A 22,226-nucleotide genomic window follows, 5' to 3' on the forward strand; every position below is an offset into this window, starting at 1 on the left:
GGGGCGGCGGCGGCGGGGGGGGGGCGGCGCCCGGGGGCGCCCCGCGCCCATGGCCCGGCCCCGGCTCCCCCCCGACCCCTGCCGCGGCCCGGCGCTGCGCCTCCGCCGCCCCGAGCGCTGGCACCGGTGGGGCGGAGCCGGGGCGGGGACAGCCCTTAACTCCTTGGGACCCGCCGCCGTCGCCGCCGAGCCCAGCAGGAGACCCCCCCACCGCCCTGCCCCGCCCCGCCCCGGCGGGCAGCACGGCGTCCCGCACGCCCCGATGTCCGCGTCCACCGACACCGGCCGCCGCTGGGTGCCGAGAGGGCGTCTTCCTACGCGCCAGGGTGTGCTGTGAGGCCCTGAGATCCCGGGGCACAGCTTGGGCACACCCCACGGACACAGGGCTTTGACTGTCCCCAACCACTGGATGCGCCCTGGCGGGCGTGGGAGTCTTCCTCGCCTGGTTCCCACCTGGATGCACACTGTCGGTGCGGGATTTCCTTTCCCCCCTGGGGCCTGCCGGGATTCCCCATTTAGCTACGGGACTCTCTTTGTCTTCGTAGCACCCACTCCCTGATGGATGGACAAAAGGCGTGGAGATCTGATCTGATCTCCCCATATCTCCAGCTCCTCCCTATACAGTGTCGTGGGACCAGGTCCCCCATACAAGTAGCTTCTTGTTGGCAGTTTGAACCCGATTGTTACAGGCTTGGATCTCTGCACAGGGGCTCTGGTTCTCCCCGTGCACCCAGCCTGGATTGTGTCCCAGGGGCAGTGGGATCTGTACTCCGGAGGAGCAGGGAATTGCAGCCTCTCAGTGACAGCATGCCCGGTGCCTGTTGCACCCTTTCGCCTTCCTTGTTTTCATGAGCTCTTCCACTTCTCCGTGGTTTCCTTCTCCTTCCTGCTCCCCTGCCTCAGGCCTTTTGCCTGCTCTGAGGCTGATCTGCCCTGCCCTGCCTGCCCAGGGACTTTGTGCAGCAGGATCTGCCCTTGCTCAGTCCCACACATTTTGCTGACGCTCTCCTTGGCATCCACCTGCCTGTGCTGGCCCAGCCCTGCCCCAGCCACCTCAGGGCACAACCCTGACTCTGCAGCTCCCCTCAAACAGCCTTGCTCCAGCTGTTTCCCTGTGTGGTAGGACCGGCTGCACATGCCCTGCACCACTCTAGCTGTTTTTCCTGCTGGGGAAAGCAGCCACATAGAGTATCTCCTGGTGTGGCATTTTTTGGCCAGTGATCGGCTCCAGGTGCCACCAAGCACGTCATAAACACCTTGGACCATGAGCTGGGTTTTCCTCCTTGTCTCAGGAGGGAGAATAACCCTGTGGGCTAGAGCAGAGAACTGAGCCTCTGACTTAGTTATAATGGGATCAGTGCCCTGCTCTCCCCCTAGGAATTCATGGTATTCTTGCTCTTCCAGGCCTGCAGAGGGAGTGGGTTTGTGCAGGGCAAGTTTCCTACATATGGGAAGGCAGAGCCTAGGGACAGGGCTCTGCAGTCACTGTCTTACAGGGTCTGAGCCATCCTTTTACTCACCAGTATCACTCCAGCCTGCCAGAGTGCTGGACAGCATGTGGCAAGGAGGCTTTTGCAGCCATGAGGTAGAGTGCTGTGCAATAGGCCACACTTTTAGGTTTCCTCAGCCTCACATGCCTGTCCTGCTGACAACAGCCTGACAAAATGACAGGAGCAGCTCCATGGATGAGAGGAGAGAACAGCATCTGCCTGTGGGGACAGGAGGCTGCGGTCTGTGCCCTCCCACCCTGGTGTCCAGCTGCAGCTGCTCAGATGGGTGGCAGTGGATGCCCACTTGGGCTCAGCCTGAAATGTGAGCATGCTGATGCTCCCACAGCCCGATGACCAGCTCCTCAGTGGTGTGGGACACTGCTCAGAGGAGCACAGCCAGCTCAGCTGGGGCAACAAGGAGAGCCTCTCCCTTACACTTGAGTGCAGAAGATTTCTGATGGAAAAGGGACCCCAAGAGAGGTGGGGAGGCCTGGCGAGGCACCTTGAAGACAGAAACTGAGGACCACTGCCTGATCAGAGCTCCTGCTGCTCACAAGTGACTGGGTTTACATCCAATTAAGTTGTAATGGATAAATTAAAGCCCTAGAGATGGCTCTGACTGTGGAAATTGCTGCTGCAGGATTTTCAGTCCCTTCTCTCATCAGCACTGGTAACTCTACTGTGCTATTTCCATCACGCTCTGCTCCTGCCTGGCACAGCAGGGCTGAACTGAGACATGGCTAAGAGTCTCCAGTGCCCCAAATCCCTCCCATGGTGCAGGCAAGTACACTGAGCAGCTGGGTGCAAAGTCAGGCTGGGCTGAGCTTGCAGCAAACCCTGAATTAAGCTCCTCAATCCCTACTGAGGAAAAACAGGAAGGAGGTCTCCCTGGCTGTACTCTGCTCACGTGGATCTGCAGGGGAAAGGGGAGGGGGGCTTTCTCCTCTTTGCCCTTCCCCTTCTGGGCTCCACACCCTTCCTCTCCCACAGGGAAAAGGCTCAGGGATTAGTAAACATTAAAAATTAGTAAACCCTGCCTGCTGAGAATGGTGCATCACCCTGGCAGAGCAGGGGTGGGAGCTTTCAAACAGCCTGGGGAGGCTGGAATCATAGAAGTGCAGGGTTTTCCTGTGAGGATCCAGGCACACTACAGGTGTGGGGTGGCCAGGCCATGTGCAGGGCAGTGAGGGACACATGGGCTCTCCACACAGAAAACCTGGCCCTTGCTGCAGTCCCACCTCTATTCCACAGCAGCACCTGTGGCACTGGGGTCCTTGCAGGACAGCTCTGATTGGGATGAGCCAACAGTAATCCACTCTGACCAAAGCCTTGCCATACTCAGAACCCCAGAGCCAGAACTTGAGCAGTCCCCTCCTCTGCACCTTGTGCAAGAGCCCATCCATACCTGAGACTCAGGAGCTCAGCAGCTCCTGAGACATCCATCTGAAAATGCTCTAGAAAATCAATGGCTCCCGCAGCCAGGGGTGTGCTGCCAGAGCAGGAACAAGGCTAAAGTGCGTGACAGTTTTCCAGCCTGGAGGAGCTGTGCAGACACAGGGGTGAGCAGGACAAAGAGCACTGGCTGACTCAAATTACTCCCTTTGGTTCTTGCCTCCAGAATGTGGGTACAGCCTCTTGGTCCCAAGTATCCTATTTCCTTCTGTGCCAGAAGATCTCTGCTCTTTCCCCCCACTACCACACAATACCCTGCAGATCTCCATGCCTCACCCCCACGTCCTGTATGTTCCCCAGCTCCCTACATATGAGATGACTGTTCCCTGGAAAACATCTCATGTTTCTGCCCTGTAGGAGCTAAGAGATGAGGACCCACCATTACATGGTGATAGGAAGCCTGTTCAGTTGGAGGAGCCCAGGGTACATGGCAGAAGGTCTCAGCCCCAGCCTGGTGATGTTAAGCAGCACCCAGTCCAGGTGATGCAGCTGGACTACATTTCCCAGTGCACTGAGTGCTGCTGAGCCCGGCAGGCCCAGCCATGTTCCACACCCAGCACCCTGGCTGCAGGCTGCAGCAGCCATCATCCAGCTGCCAGCAGGGACTGGCAAGATCCCTGCTGTGCAGGCACATTGCTGTGCCCCCATTGCCTCCCTGTCACTCCAGCTGCAAAGCCATTGAGGGGTTGTGTGCAGCATGAGGGCTGCAAATATTTGTCATGTCATTAATATTCTTCCCGCATAGTCAGCACAGCACCTGGCAGCATTTGCTCACTGCCTCCTCTTATCTCTTGTCGATGCTTCTCATGCCTGTGCCAGTGCTGTGACATCCATGGAGACAGAATCCACATCCATCCCTGTCTCTTAGTGCTGGACAGTGATTTCAGCTCCCTGCTCTGCTTCTCCTCAAGCAAACACCAGTGTCTGTGCCTGGTGTGCACTCATGCCTGAACCCAGCTGAGTGCATGACTGCTGGAAGACCCGTGTGGGCAGTGAAATTGAAAACATTGAGAGCACTGATAAAAGAAAGCCAGCCATCACCACTGAAAAGGAGGGACAGGCAGCTCTGGCTGTGCCTACACCACGTGTAACCTGGGGTGACATTACATGTGGCCATGTGAGCACAGCTGCACAATGGTCTGTGTTGGAAAAGACCTTAAAGATCATCTTGTTCCAATCCCTCTGTCATGGGCAGGAACACCTTGCACTAAACCAGATTACTCAAAGCCCCATCCAACCTGGCCTTCAGCACTATCAGGGTTGGAACATCCACAACTCTGGGCAACCTGCTCCAGTGCCTCACAGGGAAAAAAATTTCCTAATGTCTAATCTAAACTTACTGGTTTTGAGTTTGAAGCCACCCCTCCTTGTCCTATCACTTCACAGTTCCTGATGAAGTTCCTCTCTAGTTTCCCTGTAGGCCCCCTTTAAGATACTGACAGGTTGCTTTGAAGTGTCCACACAACCTTCTATTGAACGTTTAGCATCCCCTGCTTTCTCAGCCTGTCTCCATAGGGGAGATGCTCTAGTCCCCTTATCTTTTCCAAAGCCCTTTTCTTGACTTGCTCCAACAGTTCCAAGTCTACATTCTTGCAGTGAGTAAGCATTACAGGAACCTTCATGGATCACTTGGAGCTGGTCACTTCATGCCAGGCAGGGACAATGTTACCATCTCCAATAGTACCTACCCTGCTTCTGAACCAGCCTGAACACTGTATCTCACAGGACCTGGCCATGCTCCCATCCTTCAACACTGCCCAGCAGATGACAGGGCTTTTCCTTGTCCTCTTGACCTGGACCTGCATAATGTGTCTCTCAGTAGCTCCACGCTCATCCCAGGAGGCTGTGTCAGCCTTTCTCCATCTCCTGCATCTTGCCAAACAATTAGTAACACTCCCCAGGGACTTTGCAGCTCACCTGAAGGGCTGTGGTTCTGCCAGATGTGAGCCAGAAGCACAGATGCCAAGAACCTAGTCTGGCTGCAGCGCTGAGACAAGTGGGGCCATACTAGAGTGGACTGGCCTCAGACTAAGTGCTAGCTATGACCCACAGCTCCAGTTGCAGGAGAGCAAGTGTCCTGTTTTCATCTGGGACAGAGCTCATTTTCTCCCTAGCAGCTGTTTCAGTGCTGTTATTTGGATTCAGTATGAGAACAATGTTGGTAACACACTGCTGTTTCAGCTGTTGCTCAGCAGTGCTTACCTCCCCCAAGCACTGCTCTGCCACTGAGCAGGTGCACAAGACACCAGGAGGGAGCATGGCCTGGAGAGCTGACCCAAACTGCCCAAAGGGATATTCCATGACATAGAACACCATGCCCAGGAGTTGCTGATAGCTGCTGGGTACCAATAACTGCTGGGTGGTAAGCAAGTGTGTTGTGCCTCATTTAATTCAGTCTGGTTTCATCCTTCTTTTAATTACAATTTTTATTTTTTATTATTATTGATAACAACAAAAATATTTAAATTATTAAACTGCTCTTATCTCTACCCACAATTTTTATTTTTTCCCCCAGAATTTCCTCCCCACTGTGGCAGAGGGAGAATGAGTGAGCATCTGTGCAGTATTGAGTTGCCAGCTGTGGTTGAACTGTGACATCAGGGCAGCCAGAGCCTTCACCCGTGGTTCAGCACTGCCCTTTGATCTGTATGGCTTGATGTTGCTGCAGGGAGGAACTCAGAAGCAACACAGCAATGTGTAGGGGAAGTCTGGTGGGGGTATTCATACCTCAGCACAGAGACCCTACAGAACATACCAAACACACAATTCACCCCAGAGATCCTGACACTGACAAAACCGCATCCTCCTGCTTCCTCACCCATCTCAGAACTGACAAAAATAAAACCTTCTGTGGGCAAGCAATGCTGGAGAACCATTTCCCTTTGAGCACTGAGCTTCTGTTTGGGAAGGACGCATCTCACCCCAGCCCCATCAGCATGGGTAAGAGAGATGCTCCCAGTCCCTTCTGCTCTCTTGACCCCAGGCAGAGATGGTGGAGACCTTCTTATTCTCCCAGATGCCTGAGCAAGAGGTGGGTGCTGCAAGGAGCTTCCCATTCTTGAGCCAGTGGTCACTCAGGCTACACCTTTCTGAGTAACTTAGCCTGCCCATGGTCCTGTAATCATCCACACCATGCAGTTTTGTTTCCTGACATAGCTTCGGCTAAATAGGGCAGGTTAAAGGGAGGTCATTGCTCAGGTTATTCACAAGAGAAAACATGGACACAGCCACCTCCAGGTAGAGAATTTATCTGTGTGCTCGTCCTCTTGTGCCTGTTCTCATTTGGCTTCCTCTCTCCGTGCCAGGGCACAGGGAAGCAGTGTGACTGTGCTGTACTCTGGATGCCCCTGGGAGCCCTTCAGCTGGAGGTCACCATTGCCACAGCCACGTGTGGGCAATGATGCAGTGTCCAAGTGTCAGAGGAGCTGGAAAGCGAAGGATCGGTTTCCTGTGCACTAGAAAACTGGGAGCTTCCTGTGACTGCAGGCACATCCTAGACCTTCCCCATGTCCTTGTGCCCTTTCCAGGCAGGGCAGGCTGAGGCAGCACAGGCCTCCCAGTGTGAAGAGGGAAGGCAGCTGTGCTGTGTTTGTCGTGGAAGCTGCCACTTGCAGCTAATTCAATCACAGCTCCTTATTGCTTCCCCCAGCTGTTGGAAATCTCATTATGTTTAGTGAGCAGCCCTGCCAACCTTCCTTGTGTCCTACCTTCTTCCATGAGTCCAGGCACCCTGGCTGCTGAGAAAGTCCATCAGCATGCTCCACGGGGCCTGGGATGAAAAACTTGCACCCCAGCCTGCCCAGATGGATCTGGCATGGACAAGGTGTACCAGAATTTTCCATGAAGACAAAGGCAAGGGAAGGAGGTGTTTGTTGTCCCAAGTGGAGATGTCTCAACAGCATGACAGCAAGAGCACAGGGCTATCCACAGACAGTAGCCTTGTACTCCACAGTGGGTCAAAAATGGGGAAAGAGCGTGGGTCCTGTTTGGCTCTCTTAGTGTCAAATGTGAAGCTGATGGTCCCAGGTCAGCAGCACGATGAGCAGAGGATACTTGAGCCAGGACAAATGGCAGCAAAATATGTGCTGGCTCCAACAAAAGGCAGAGCTGAGACAAATGGTGAAGGGCTTTGATCCTGCTGTGTCCTGCTTGCTGGAGCCCGGTTCCATTAATACCTTTGATTACCGTGACCTCATTTCTGTCCACTTGTGTCATGGGTGGCTGGCCACCACACCCTGTGGAGCCCTTGTTCTGCAGTGGCTGATTGCACCAGCCCTGGACTGACTGGTCTCTGGGGGTAATTACAAGAGACAGCCAGTGCTGCAGGCTGTGGGTGAGCCGAGTGTGTCACACGAGCCCAGCGCCTGAGATGTAAGTCACACTGCGATGTATGGCAGGCCCTTCCTTGTGGTCATTCAGGAGCATCTCTGTGGATGCCCTGTGGCCTGGACTCTCACAGAAAGGGATCCTAAAAGGCATTATGAATGTTTCTGCTGGCTGAAGGGGCATAGGGCTCCCCACAGGAGCATGAGTTTGGCATGAGAGCAGTTTGGCATGAGACAGGACCTTCCCTTTTCCCCCAGGTCTGCTGTGATGCTGCTGTAGATCTGCTCAATATCTTGACCTTGCACTGATCTTGGGCTGGAACACATGTGACTTTGTGCACGTATTTATACAACAAAGGGCAGCTGCTGTCTAAGCTCTGGGCACTGTGCCATCCACACTCACACTGACTTACCAGGACTGTGCCATCTTCCCTCCTCTTGTCCCCGTCTGCCCAGTCTCTGTGGAGGATCATTCCACGACAAGCTTTGGTCAGGGGCTGCATGCTGGGGAAGACAGCAGGCTCCCAGGGCTTCTGCAGGGCCCCACACTGAGGAAAGGGGTGAGCAGGGGCCCAGCCAAGACCTTGGCTTTCCAGTATCCCATGTGTGAAGGAAGCTGCTTTGGGGAGGCATAGCATTCTATCGATGGCCCCTGCAAAGCCAAGACATGGACTGGCATCCCGGGATAGCTCAGGTAGCAGCTGTGCCAGCTCAGGGTCCCACTGGCAGCACTGCTGCCCATTCCAATGCACCACTGGTGCAGCACCAGGCAGGATGATGGGGCTGTGAAAACCACACAATACCAGATAGCACCACCAGCTGGGCCACCTTATCCCCTCCACCAGGCCAGTGCCTTCATTTCACCGGAGAAACCACTGTTTGACTTTTTCTTCCTGTTTCATATGGTTCCTTTTGAGATCAGTATATTTTGAGCACTTCTCTCTTCCCAGATGTGGTTTGTCAGATTTGCTTTTCTTTGGAAGCTCTACAGGCTGAGAACTGTAAAGGGGAAGTCCAAGCCCTTTGTTTAATGGGGTAGAAGGAGAGAGTCCAGGCTCCACCAAACACTCCATCAGTTCTCTCTGAAAGAGAACTGTGATGACTGGGGTCAGCACATGGGGTGGAGTGTAACATTTGAATGGGAGCAATGAAGAGAGGCTTAAGCAGTGAAGGACGTGCAGGGTAAAAGGTTTGTCAAGGAGATAGGGAGCTGCTCGGGCAGCTGGAGAGACCACTGGCACAATATGCCACCTGTGATGGAAGGCAGATGATGGGAAGGGGGTAATAAAGCATGAGGGCAGAAAGAGCAGATCAGGAGCTCTGATCTTGGTGAAGAGAATCATTAGGCAGCAGGATTCAGGGAGAAGCTAGTCTGACCTGAGACGCTACCCCCAAATCTTAAAATTCCCAACTCATGGTCGTGTTCCTGTCCAAGATGGGTGGGATGTGCTGAAGATGGTTCTGGGGATGGAAACAGGCTGGGCTGGTTGTGGAACTGCTTGGATGCCTGTTGTTCTGAAAACTTAGGTTTTTGATCTTGTTGACATAGTTTCTAAAAACTTTCTTAAGACAGTGACTGTAAACATAGATATGTATACATTCTTTCTGGCCGTGGTCAGAAACTTACAAATACTGAGAGAAAAAATAAAGCATTAGTTTTTCCTTTACCACACCTCGAAGTGCATCTGTGTGACTCATTTCGTGTCCAACAGCAACAGATGCCAGAGCTGGAAACCCCATTTCTGAGCACATCTTCCTCAAAACAAAATGCAGCATCCCACCCCACTGCCATTCCTCCCCCTGCCAAGCCCTACTCCACCCTCCTCCCAGCTGTGAACTGCTTATGTCCAATTTTATGTGCTAAAAATACCTTTCTGGGCAGTCAGCAAATGTGCAGCCAAACAGGAGACATTGGCAGTCTGAGCATGAAGGGGATTTGGGGTGTATTTGGGGTTGGTGTGGGCTGCAGCACCAGGCCAGGAGGGCCTGGATGGCCTGGGCAGGGGAGAGTGGACTGGCAGATTTCCAAAAGGACCTTTGTCACAGTGGCAGAGTCTTGCCTAGCTTGGGTGTGTGTTTGTGGGGAGAAAGCACGTGCGAGTGGACTCAGAAAGGTGGGGAGATGCTCCCTGTGGAGAGTAGTCAGCAGGTCCTGCTCCCTCCCCTGGGAATGTAGCAGTCATAGCAAAGGGATTATCCAGCCCTCAGGGCCTGTCCCTGCTCTGCCAAGCACCCAGGCATGCCCTCCTGGGAACCCTGCAACATGCTGGGCTGTCCCCTGTCACAGATCTGCTTTCAGCACACCTGTCTTGGATCAGCCCTGGCAGCTCCTCAAGCCACCACAGGAGCAGTGATGGTAGCCTTGTGCTAGCCTTTGTACCCTCGGGTGACCTGTTGCACAGGAGTACAAGAGGCCCTGCCTCTGCCACTGTCACCAACTGAGTGACAGCAAATGTGCCCCAGTGCCACCTCTCTCTCAGGCCAGCAAAGCTCCCTGCAGACCTCCCAGATATTTTACTGGGTCCAAGGCAGACGGTGATAACTGATCATGACCAGGCTGTCACCTGCCACGACCAAGGCTGATCCCTCTGAACCCCAGCACTACCGGGGCTCCCCTTACCCTCCTTCTGCCCATAGGTCTGGGGTTCTACCCCCAGCTCTGTAGATGAGCTGTAGGGTTTTAAGATGTCTGTGTTCTATCCTCATTTTGGGAAAGGGGCTGGAGGATTCCTAATTCCAGTGTGGCATGGAGCATGGGCCATTGTCTTGTTGATGGCACTGCAAAATCCCTGTGTGGAAGGAGGTGTGAGCCTGGTGGGGTTGGGAAAGTTGCTGGAGGGGTGAGGAAGAGTCCACAGCAGGGTTCAAGAGTGGTTTCTGGCTGGATCCTGTAGGCATTTCCAGTTCTCCCTGCCAGAATATGCTCTAGGTTCTGGCAGCACAGGCTGCAGCCCTGACTGAGGCAGGCTCTGTATCCTGGAGAGGGACCAGCACCATGTGGGGACCCAAATCCCCAGGTCACACAGTCATGTGCTTGTGCTGTGCAGGGAACAGACCCCTTCCTGGCTTTCCCAGGGATAGATCTGACTAGGCTACCCTCTTCAGACCTCAGCCTGACCCAGCAGCTTTGGGTTTACATCCCAGCCTGGCTGTAGCCCACCCCATCACCTGACCATCATCTGACACCACAATCTATAGGTACAACCCACACTGGGCTTCCTTGGGACAGGTGTGAGGTAGGGAGGAGGATAAGACCCTAATATACTTCTGTTGTTTGTGAGTTCTGACACAGTAATAGACTTTACCATAGGGGAACATGTTGGCTGTGTTAGCACTGCTTTCCACGAAGCCTCACTCTCAAAAGCCACAGCTACTTCTCCTTTTCCTTGTGGTTTTGTGGATGGTTTTAAGCCCTCAGTGTTCTTCTCTATCAGAAGTAAATCTGATTGTAAATTTCAGGTAATTTGGGTTTTTCTCTCTTCAGTATGAAAGTCTGAGTTCTGGTAGTTCTTTGATGACAGAATGGACCTTGAGGAAACAGCCCATCAATTGCATTGCCAATGATATTGAATTCAGTGCATATGACTGACTGTGCTGGCTTTCAGTATTTCTTCAGTGTTTTTCCAGTGGATGCTGTGCACCAAGAAAACAACAAATGTCAAAACAATGATAAATTTTTTAGGGAGAGAGAGGCCAGACACAGATTTCCAGGCCTCAAGACAGGGGAAAAGAAATGGTCTCATCAGGGGCAATAGGAAGCCTGTTGTACCACATATGAATTTTTGAAGCTTGGCTTTTTAATTCCATTTGTTTTGCTTCTTTCACATATCAAAGAGAGTCAGTGAGAGTGTCTGTGTCTAACTCTGGGATTTTATCAGGACATGACCCAGTGAGGGATCCACCAAGGAAACAAGAAGGACACGACTTAGTGCTGCTGTCCCTCTTGCTGAAAGCTTTCTAGAACACTTCACCCATTAACCTTATAACAGCTGCATGTGGCACAGGTGGGCTTGATGTAATCATGTTCCCAAATAGACCTTAGGAGATATGTAGTTTACAGAAAGCCCTCAGTGTTGCTGGTTTACTGGGATAATACAGAGAGATACACCAAGCACTGTCCTGAGGATGGTGATTCCTGGGAAAGTATCTGCCAGGGAACTCTGGACCAAGGAGTTCCAGCTGAGTGGTGAAAAACACCTTGGGTGACAGCACCTATTCCCAGAACACTGGTAGTTTTGCTACATAAGGCAATTGTGCGTGTCTATCCAGGAAAACACAGAGAGACTCTGTAAAGCAGAGAGATGAAAGAGGAGCAGCCCAGGAGAGCTGCAACAGCACAGGGAGTCAGGACTCATGGAAGCTTGAAGCTCTGCAAGACTTGGTGAGCTGAAAAAGGGCTCAGAGAAGAGCTTGGTGGTGACATCTGCAGGGACAGGAGACCAGGGGAGTGTAAGCATGCCCCAAATGGAGAGCACTTAGGAGCGCTGTCCCACACCCAAAGACCCTACCTGAGCTCAACAGGAACAAGACACCTCCATCCATCTCCAGGAAGACTCTCTTATCCCCATACTGTCTACACTGTCCTTGCTGAGTGCTTCCCATCCTAAAAGGCACTGACAAAGAGCAGCTCAGAGCAGGAAAGGTCCAGAGAGGAAAGGAAAAGAGAACATTTCCAGGAGCTTGTCTGATCTGAAACTCTGCTGGTGGGATTCAACAACAAGAATGTTGCAACTGGATCAGTTCAAGGTAATTAAGAGATTTTTGGGAGTATTTAAAAGATATGTAGGTGTGGCACTTAGGCATGTGTTTTAGTAGTAGTGGCCTTATTGTGCTGGTTTAGTGGTTAGGCTTGATGATCACAGAAGTATTTTCCAGCATAAATGATTACATGATTTGAAAGATAAATTGATGCATTGATGCATGATGAGAGCAGCCTAGGGTAGCCTTGGGCACTTTAATCAGGGGTGTGTTCCTCAACATCCACTGGATCTGGAAAGAGACAGACATGAGGTTTTGGATCTGGAAAGAGACAGACATGAGGTTTTGGAGTGCCTGTGGGAGCAGGGCTATGGGACCCTGAGGTAGCAAGGAAAAGGCTGGAATAAAACACGTGGGAGACTGCATGGAGCCCATACCCACTATCTGTGGGAAGATGTGTGAGAATCAACACTGAGGCTGATGGGACACTCTTTTTCCAAAGAGGAAGCTTCTTGCACCACATGTGATTCCCCTTTGGGGCTGTCTCATTTCTGTGTGAGCGCCTCTCCTGTGCAGGGCTGCACAGACACCTTTCCTGAGCAGCTCACACTGAGTCCTGCCCAGGCACTTCATGCCATCATGGCCCTTCCAGCGCTGTCTCTGACATTCTTCCTGGCCCTTGCTCCTCTGCTGCTTGCACGGGGACTGGTGCACCACAGGCCTATGACTCCAAGGACATACAAGGAAGAGGGTAAGAGTGGATTGTGCCTCTCTCTTACAAAAATGGCTTTGCTACTCATCTACCTGCCTATTTGCTACATGGCCTTACCCTGCTCAGCCCACAGCTGAGGCTATGGGAAGGCTGAAACTGGTATCTGCATGTGCCTGAGACATTCAGGCATCCTTCAGGTTGCGTGGACAAAGCTCTGTTTGGGATGGAGGGCAGCAAGCCTTGGTGTGCTGGGAAATTTCCATGAGTGTGGGACTTGCAGTGTCCCTCTAGGAATTGGGCAGTGCAGCTGAGAGAAGGAGGTGGCTGGGTCTTGTTATGCAGCAGACAGATGAATCCAGAGCAATCAGAGCAGTGATGGCTTTCCGGGCAGTTCAAGCTGCACCAAGCATCACCACAGGTGATGAGGGTGTTCATCAAAGACGTGGGGAGCTGTGAGCTCTGTTAGCTGGGATGCCTGCTCTCTCCCATAGTCCCTGGGGTTGAGGGAACTGTAGTTTGGTGGGATTGTTCACATCAAGAGGCTTCTTCTGTTCTTTCTCCATGCCAGGAGGAGCTCCTGGGGCTCTGCTAGGCTCTTCAGACAAAAAATGTGTGCTTTCCTGTGGTGGTTATGTACCATAACCACTTAGCTTGCTGGTACCTGTCGAGGTCCCCATGGGGCACAGCACAGCTGAGCTGTGAATATTCTCTCTGCAGGGAAATGGGAGCAGAAGAGGCTAACCAAATCATCAGATGGGTCATGAGCCATGCTGCCCATCACTGCTGGCTCAAGGGATGCTGCCCTTCCAGCAGTGGGCAACTCTCAGCTATCCAGGGCAGCATGGAGCCTCTTCTCCTCTCCTACTCTGTACTCATGCCTGCGACTGACCCAAAAGGATCCAGGATGTCACCCTTGGGCAGGGTGTGTGTTACTTCAGGGTGTTTAATGGCAGGGGGGGGAAAGTGTGTGAGGGGGATGCCTGATGAGGCTGGGACCAAGTCAAAAGTTTCATGTCTGTCAGGTTGTTTTCTGTCAGTGCAGTGTGTGCTCTGAGGGCACCAGGAGAGACATCGTTGTGGGGGAAGAAGTTTCATGTCTGCACCACATGGTATAAAAGAATGGTCACCACTGTCCTTTGGGGTGGAGAGCTGGGAAGAGAGCTGTGATGGTGGCATGGAAACCCGCTGCCAGAAAAGGGAAGTGGTGAGTGCTGGCTGGCAGGAAGTGGGCAGTTGTGGCTGAAGAAAGGTGTTGCATCCTCATTCAGGGAAGGCCACCTCCATGACCACTGCCTCCTCATGGACTTGTTTTGCACTGAGCGAGCAAGTCTAGGTGACATATCCGCCAGGGCAGGACAAGGCAGACACATTTTGGGTGAAGTGCAGAGGCTAGGCTGAGCACATTGAGCAGGGTGTGAGCTTTGTGGCCACTGGTGTGAACCCAGGTGGGTTGAGGGGCAGACTCTGGTTGGAAGCTTCTTTCACCCAGAGCAGAAAAAGCTGATTAACACACAGAGTCAAGGTCTTTAATTTATTTACAGTTCTGCACAGAAAGGTGTGCTAGGTGGCAAATCCACGCAGCCAGCACATCGAGGCAGACAAAAGCAGGTATACTGACACAGACACAATCTTTGGCTATTAGTATACCTTACTGAAGTCACTGCTCGCCTGCGTTACTATGACTCATCCTTTCCCTTCTTCAGTGTAAAAGCACAGTGTTCCAAGAAATCATGGTACACACTAGGAGAGCGGTGGTCTTTTTGAGAGAAGGAGGCAAATGAACTGAGAACGTGGGTTTTTTACTTCAATTAAGAGCAAGGATTCATCACTAGGGTGATGAATAACGTAAGGAAACTCGTCAGAAATGTGTGTTTTCTAGCTCAGAGGTAAACGTCCTGGATGAGACGGGTGCTATTCTTTTGTTTTTCTCCTTTCAAGAACTTAGACGATTCACCTTCTGTCTGCCTCATTCCTGTAGTTATTGCTTCCACAGAATTGCTTTGTTCTTTCTCTTGTTATCTGCAACTTTACTCCTGTTATTCGTAATTGCTGCTGGCAGTCACTTCATGGGACTGAGCTGTTGAGTCTGGAATAGCAGCAGTGACTCCCTGGGTCTGGTGCACTCCCACAGCCCCTGTATTTGTGGGAGAGAGCAGCATCCCCCAGGCTGCTGGATCCCTCTGGCTGGGGTGCCTCCGCAGCAGTGGGTGGCAGGAGGGCCTGTGGATAACCCTCCTGCACTGCCCCTGAGGCTGTGAGGAGGGATAAAGCATCCAGGGGATGGGGCCCATCCTGGGAGGTGCCATCTCTGCCACCCCTCTGAAGAGAGGGGCACTGGCACACCTCTGCATGGAACACCCTCATCCTCAAGGATGCTGCTGGAGCCCAGTGACCCTCAGGCTCTGCCTCTTGGTCTTTGCACACAGGAAAATGTAAACTTCCCTCTCACTGGGACCACAAGCTGCAGTTTAACCCAAGAAAGGACGATGGCTATGCCTTGAATGAAGTGGTGCAGCTCAGCTGTGCTGGGGAGTTTGCGCCATCTGTCCCACAGATCCAATGCATTTCCAGAGGGGCCGAGATCCTGTGGAATGAGACTGCCACCTGCAAAGGTAAGCACAGCCCTGCACCACCCTGACCCAGGGTCCTGAGCTGGTGACAGACCCTCTGTGACCTGGTCATGCACACGACAGTGCAGGCATGGGAGACCTGGACGCCTTGGCTTTCCTCCATGTCCTGGCAGTGACAATGCTCTTTTTGTCTCAGCACCTTGCTGTAGGCACCTGCTGGGCTCTGTGCTCCTGGGGAGAGGAATCCTTCCCAGCCAGCACTTCCTGCCTCAGCATGGAGTAGGAATAGCTACAGGGGTTCTGCTTGTTTGCCTGGAAAGCTTCTCTAGGATTTGGGTTGTCTCTGGTGTGGGAGGCTGTTACTGCAGCATGGCTCACCTGCACATGAGGGAGACAAGAAAATGGAGACTCAAACACCCCATGGAGGGGGTGGAATCCAAAGGAGGCTTGTGAGTCCTGGAAGTGGGGTGACACTTGTATGTGTCGGGGTGAATAGTCAGACTGTCCTAAGACTCCTCTCAAAACGTTCCAAGAGTTCTCCTCACCCAGTTTTACCTCTGACAGAAACATGCCAAAGGCCTGCTTGGTGGGACCCCAGAATCCAGCTGGCACCAGCCTGTGACAGTTACACAGAGAACGAAGAAGTGACTCTCAGCTGCAGCAATGGTTTCCAACCATCCTTCACCCATGTCAAATGTGCAAACAGGGTTCAGGAGTTGAATTCTTCTGTGTCTCTAAAGGGAGAAGTGTGGCTGGGGAGAAGGAGCAACGGTGTGTGGATTCAAGTCCAGGGGAACATAGTGTGCATTGGTAAGCATGGTGTCAGGAAGTGCTTCCTACTGAGCTCTGTGGTCCATTTCTGTCCTGTTCATCCATCTCTGAGCTTCCATCATCACTGTGGCCAGGGATGCAATTCTGATACCATGTTGGGGCCGCTTGCATCATAAGCATTTGATACCTGAGACCATTCCCCTAATGAATTCTGGCACATCCTTGCCCACCACCTGCCCAGACAGGCCCCAGCCCCAGCTGACACCTGCCCACAAGGAAAGCCCCATCCCAACCAGCCTTGCCAAGGTGTCCCATTGTAGCAGGTGGTTGGGTCACCCTCCCACTCCTTTCAGGGGCTAGAGGGGACTGCTGGGGATTGCTGAAGCACCACCACATACCCTGCTCCTCCTTGAAACCTCCCAGCCCAATTTACACCCACTTTCACCTCTGCCAGAAACATGCCAAAAACCCCTCTGGGACTTTGGACTCCAGCTGGCACCAGACCAAGAGAGTTACAAGAAGAATGAAGAAGTGAGGCTGAGCTGTTACAAGGGTTTCCAGCCAACCTTCACCCATGTCAAATGTACAGGAAAAGTTCTGTCTGTTATCAATGGAAAACCTGTATACAGAGAAGCTTGGAGTGGAAGAGACACAAGAGGCAATTGGATCAACATTCAGTCCAAGTTCAGGGTACAGTGCCTTGGTAAGGAGGCATCAGGAGCATTCCTGGCTGCCTTGCTCTGCCCTTTCTGAGCAGGGAAGGCAGCCTGGGGGTGCACAGGAAACTTCTGGCTCTGTGCTGCCTGGGGAAATGGCAGGTGCTGCTGAAGGCAGTGTGGAGACAGCTCCTGAGTCTGCCCTGTGCCTGCCCTGGGGTTCTGGGGTGCCCTGGTGGGGAGATGGTTGATGCAGGCTTTAATCCCTGGGGGTCCTGGCAGGAGGGAGTTTTGGTGCAAAGGTCCCTACTTTGATACCGAAGTAGCCATTTGGGCAGTAACTAGCACTGCCCGGGGTGCAGGAGGTCAGGGACCATGCAGGGCTTCTGGCTGTGTTCACAGGGGCTGGCTGGTGTGTGGGACACACAGGTCTCCCCTAAGGGCTTCTGGCAAGAGCATATGCCAAAAAGTCAGGGCTACAGTGTAACTTTTTCTAAAAAGTTCTTTTTTGTTTCTTTTTTTCTCTTTCTTGATTCTGCTGTACCTTTTCTGTACTTTTCTTTCCTCTCCTGGATCTGGATCAGTCTCCTCCGAGCTGAGCTCCTTGGGGATATTCCCTCACAGGGAATCCCATTCATCACAGTTCTCCTGATCAGGACAAAAACTCCAAAGCCTGTTAGGATCTTGTTTCTCGTGTTTATTAGGATGTTATAACAAACCTTGGCAGGTCTCTCCAGACTATCTGCACAAGTTTACTTAAATCTGGCTCATTTTCTTCTGATGGTACAGAATGGCCTTGTGGCTCACTTTGGCCTTGAAAACACAAAATGGCCCTGAACTATGCAGTTCTTTTATCTTTATACCCATTCTTACCCAATTAACAATAGACACGTGTATTATTTTTCTTAGTGACCCAATGACCCATCACCAGTGTGCTGCACTGTAGCATTTTCTAACCAATCACCTACTACTGCCCAAAAACCTCCAGGAGAAGAACATGAAGAAGAAAGAAGAAGGAAAAGAAACAACATTCTAAATCCTCCTTCTCGCCTCCCGCTTTCTAAACTAACTTAAACTCTAAACTTTAACTTTTGTCACCCAGTGACTTAAGAAAACTCTCTAATTTACACACTTTTAGCTTTTTCCATCTCACTTTAAGCGTTGTTTTCATGTGTCACCATGGAAACACGCTCATGAGTTTCACCTTGAGTGAAATTCAGTGTTTTTCTGGATCTCAGAGTTAGGTATCAGAAACAAGGGTACACACTCTGTGTCTCAGACTCCAACAGGAGGTGTTGTATGTCTGACAGGTGTTTGTGGCACAGGTGACAAGGGTAAAGGCACGGCCTCCTCCTCCTGGGCTGGTCACCCTCCCTGTCCCTGCTGCATGCAGAGCCAGCTCTGGGGCTCAGACTTTATGCCTTCTCAGGAGGAATCAGTGTGTTTTCATCCTGCCTGAGGGACAAACAGGCCACCAGAGTCTCTGGGCAGGCTTTGTACACAGTACAAACCCCTCATGGGTTCCTCTCAGTCCCTGACTCCAGCTCCTCCTGGCCCTTCCAAGGAGACCTGGGCAAAGAAGTTTGTAGTCCTTTTTGTCCTCATCCTCTTGCCAAATAATTGATGTGGAAGGGCAGCTCTGTGCAGTGTCCTGGTGGGCCAGGGAAGGGGATGCCCTGCTCCATCCCCTAGCATGCCCTGCAGAGACACACTGCCCAGCTAACACTTTCCCATCTTGTTGGTGCAGAGAAATGCCAGAAGCCCCAGTGGGACCCCAGGTTTATCTTTGACCAACAACAGGCAACCTTCAACCCAAATGAACTGGTGAAGATGAGCTGCCCTGAGGGGTACTGGCCTTCACCCATGGAGCTTAAATGTGTGATATTGAAGCCAAGGGAAGGTTCCGTGGTTCCTCGTAGTGGCTGGATAGTGAGGAATGGCACAGACACCTGGCACCATATGGAGGAGAATTTGACCTGTGTTGGTAAGTGAGCAAGCCAGACACTCTCCCAGTGCTCTGGGTCTGTCCTCCCCAGGCATGGAGAGCAATTCTGCATGTGTGGCACAGTGTCAGTGTCCTGTGCTCTGGGTGGTGGTGGTTGGGGCATGGCAGAGAAATCCAGAGAAAATTCTGGATGCATCCCAGGTTTATGTCTGTGCTGTTGGCAACTCTGGCATGTGTCGTCAGGGAGAAGGCAGAATGTCCTTGTCCCCTCTGTGCTGGGGACAGGCAAGTGAGGGATTGGTGGTGTGGATGGAGTTTAATGTCAAGGCTTGGAGGGGAAGGAAGGAGTGATCCTCTCAGAATTTTCCCTTCACAGAAGTCCTCCAGGTTGTCCCTGAGAGTCTGAAGATTTCCAGCACCAGCATCAAACTGAACTGGACCTGCATGAACCCTGACATGTGCCAGCATATTCGGGCCAGGTGCCGGCTGGAGCACCATTCCTCTTCAAACTGTGAGGCTAAGGAGGTGAAAAGAGAAGAGATACTACAAGGCCAGGAGGGAACATTCACCTGCTCCCCTTTGCAGCCCTTCACTGTCTACAGTGTCACCATCTCCCTGCTGCCTAGAACAATCCTGTACACACAGTTCCTCACAACAAAGGAAACGGGTATGTTTACCTGAAATGTCAGGATATCCTTCACCCTGAAGCTCAGCCAGAGCATCTGCTCCCTGCTGTGATGTTCCTGGGATCAGAGCAGCTTGCTGTCTGTGGGGATCTGGGGAAGGGGCTGCGCAGGGCCCTACAGCAGGACATTCCCCGTCCTCACCACACCATTGCTGCCACAGAGGCACAAGCAGCCTTTGTGGGGGACAAATAATTGCTTTCCATGCATGATCCTGTTCTCCTGTGCTTGCAGTGCCAGACAAACCAGAAAACCTGTTGATGGATGTCAGCACGGGGTCCCTCAGGTGGAAGGCGCTGCCCTCCTGCAAAGGGGAGATTATTGGATACCAGGTACCAGGAGTCCATGTGGGGTGCCCGTGGTCCCTCTCACCTTGCCTGGAGCTCTGTGCAGGCAGCCTGAGGAGAGATGTGAGCCCTCCTTGGCCAGGGCCCACAGGCTGTACACTGCTGGTGTTCCTGGTGGGGCCAGGTCCCCTTCTTGTGCCCAGCCAGCAGTAGCAGCCTCTCTCTGCAGAGCTGCCCAGTGCAGAAGCAGGATGTTGGTGCTACTGTCTAGCAGCTCCCTGTCCTTCCTCCAGCTGAACATCACCACCATGAGAGCAGAGGACGGCAGCTTCCTCGGATTCAGTCAGGTGTTGGTGAACCAGTCTGTCTCTGAGTATGTGCCACCTAATCAGAGAGCTGGCAGGAAATACCTGGTGACAGTGCAGGGCCTGACGACAGCTGGGGCTGGGGCTGCAGCAGAGCTGGAATTCAAAACCTACATCCAGGGTAATGGTTGTTCTGCCCTGTGCCTGGTTGGGGTGGCCTCTCAGGGGGTGAGTACTGAGTCTGGAGCAGCTTCCAGGTGTGTGTGTGCAAACACCCTGTCTTAGCTCAGACAGGGGCAGGGAATGTGGGCACCTGGCTCAGCAGTGGGCATGAAGCTGGCTGAGTCTTTCCTGGAGAGCTTTCATTGGCAGGTCCACAGAGGAGCTGCACCACTTCAGCCACTGCTTGTGCCTTTGATATCAGACCTGGCCCCTGCACTCCTCCACTGAAGAAGGTGACACCCATCCCTGCACTTGGGTGCACAGGTGGCTCAAGGTCAGAGAGCACTAGGGCTGCTGAGCCAGGGTCTGTGTCCTCCTGCTGTGTGCAGGATGGCTGGGCAGGCTGCCAGACCCTCCAGCTGGGGCCATGGCACAGGGCTCTGTGCCCCAGAGCCTCCCTCTGCCCTGCCCAAGCAGATGTGCAGGCAGGGGAACACTGTCTTGCTGCCTGTCTCTGCAGCAGGGTCTGGACACACATTTCCACAGAGGTGCAGACACCCAGCAGCAAGGCTGGGGCCACTGCTGGTGCACGGCCCAGCCTGTGACACCCACTCCTCTCTGTGTGTTCTTTGAAGGCCCTTGGCCTGTGTCAGCAGTCATTGTAGTGGTGGTGGTGGTGCTGTTGATCCCCTTGTCTGCCGGGATCCTCTGGTTTGTGCTGTCCAGGTGAGTACAGGAGATTTGGAGTCTCAACTCTGTCTCAGGCCATGTTGTGCTGTTTTTGGGGTGGGGAGAGAGGGGGTTCCCAAGCTGCTCCCACCCTTCTCTGGGTGTAGAGGATGTAGCTGGCTGGTCCTTGGTCCAAAGTGGCTCTAGGGCTCCTGGCTGGGGCTCTAAGTGACTTCCTGAGGGGTGGGACAGGGGCCATGTGTGCTGAGAGCCCCTCTCCTGTTGTTGCTGTTGCAGCCACCACTGCTGTCCCCTGGGGTGTAGGTGGGCAATGCCTGCCAGGGCAGAGGGAGGGGGTGCAGAACTCTCTGTGCCACTGCTGCTGGGTTCAGCAGGGGCTGGCCCAGGTCAGCCTCTCCCTGACTCAGGAATGCCCTTTGCCTTCCCAGAAGAAAGAAGGCCTTGCCCAGCAAAGCCGAGGAGGATCACTACACAGGTAGGATCCCCAGCACAGAGGGGACTGTAGGGCTGGAGCTGGGAGGGGAGCAGGTGTATTTCAGGAGGGCCTGGAGGCATTCTGAGGTAGCTCCAGGCAGCCCAGCTGGCTTTGGCTGGCCTGTCAGGCCAACGTGTCCCACATCTATTCCCAGCTGAGACCCTGCTCAGTAGCTTCTTCCAGCAGCTCTTGGTTCACTGCCATGCCAGTGAGGGCTGGGAACTGCTCCTCCTTCTCACTCTCTCTGGGGCAGGCAGCAGCTCTTCCCAGCCCTGCTATCCTAGTGTGCATCCCAGGATGCCCTGGATCCCATCCAGCCCCTGGTGATGCTGCCTGCCTGAGGCTGCCCTGCTCCTTCTCCCAGAGCCCCCTCAGGGTCCCTGAGGCTGTTTCTGCTCTCCTCTCCCCCACAGAGCTCCAGCCCTATGAGAATGTACATGAGGGTAATTACTGTGTGATGGAGACTTTCCTTGAGAAAGATGCAGGTAGGAAATGGGTTGTCCTGCCTGTGACCCCACGTGGCACAGAGAGAGTGAGGACTGCCAGATGGTGATGCCAAGGGCATGCAGCAGCCTCTGCCCTTGGTTCTCTTGCTCTCCTCAGGTAAATGTGGCCAGGCTGGAGAGCCATCTCCCAAGCTCTTGCCTGTTCTGGAATCCTCAGGAGAGTCAGAGCAGTGAGGAAGAAGAGCAGCTGGAGTAAACATCTGAGGCTCAATGGTGATGGCACTTGCCTTCTTGAGGTTTGGTCCTTCACCACTGTAAGCAGGACAATGAATCATCTCATGGATTATTGCTTCCCCCCAATTATCTTCATCAAGCTCCAGAATCCTCTGTCACAGCACAGGAGCAGCTCAAGGCATGGGATGACCTGCTTGTGCCTGCAAGGATATGTCCCAGTAGTTCTCCAGTGTTCTGGCATAGCCATCTCACCAGCATCTTGGTGCCTGCAAACGTCCCTTGAGAATGGAGGAGCTCACAACTCTTTCCACCCTGTGTCCTTGTA

At 53.0% G+C, this 22,226-nt stretch overlaps 1 protein-coding gene across 1 annotated transcript; it reads left to right on the forward strand.

Annotated features, from left to right (window-relative positions):
* The first annotated feature begins 49 nt into the window (after positions 1 to 49).
* LOC102112375 (uncharacterized) lies at positions 50 to 22,168 on the forward strand. The gene is made up of 10 exons (XM_088054650.1): positions 50 to 295; positions 15,988 to 16,057; positions 16,473 to 16,721; positions 18,996 to 19,286; positions 19,537 to 19,634; positions 19,883 to 20,122; positions 20,577 to 20,782; positions 21,175 to 21,221; positions 21,635 to 21,706; positions 21,825 to 22,168. Exons 1-10 carry the CDS (start codon positions 50 to 52, stop codon positions 21,899 to 21,901), a joined length of 1,596 nt encoding a protein of 531 aa, XP_087910776.1. The 3' UTR covers positions 21,902 to 22,168.
* The last annotated feature ends 58 nt before the right edge of the window (positions 22,169 to 22,226 follow it).

The sequence above is a fragment of the Pseudopodoces humilis genome, chromosome 4 (genome assembly GCF_049639895.1).
Source record: "Pseudopodoces humilis isolate 2021_Gansu_Grassland_sample_001 chromosome 4, ASM4963989v1, whole genome shotgun sequence".
NCBI lineage: Eukaryota > Metazoa > Chordata > Aves > Passeriformes > Paridae > Pseudopodoces > Pseudopodoces humilis.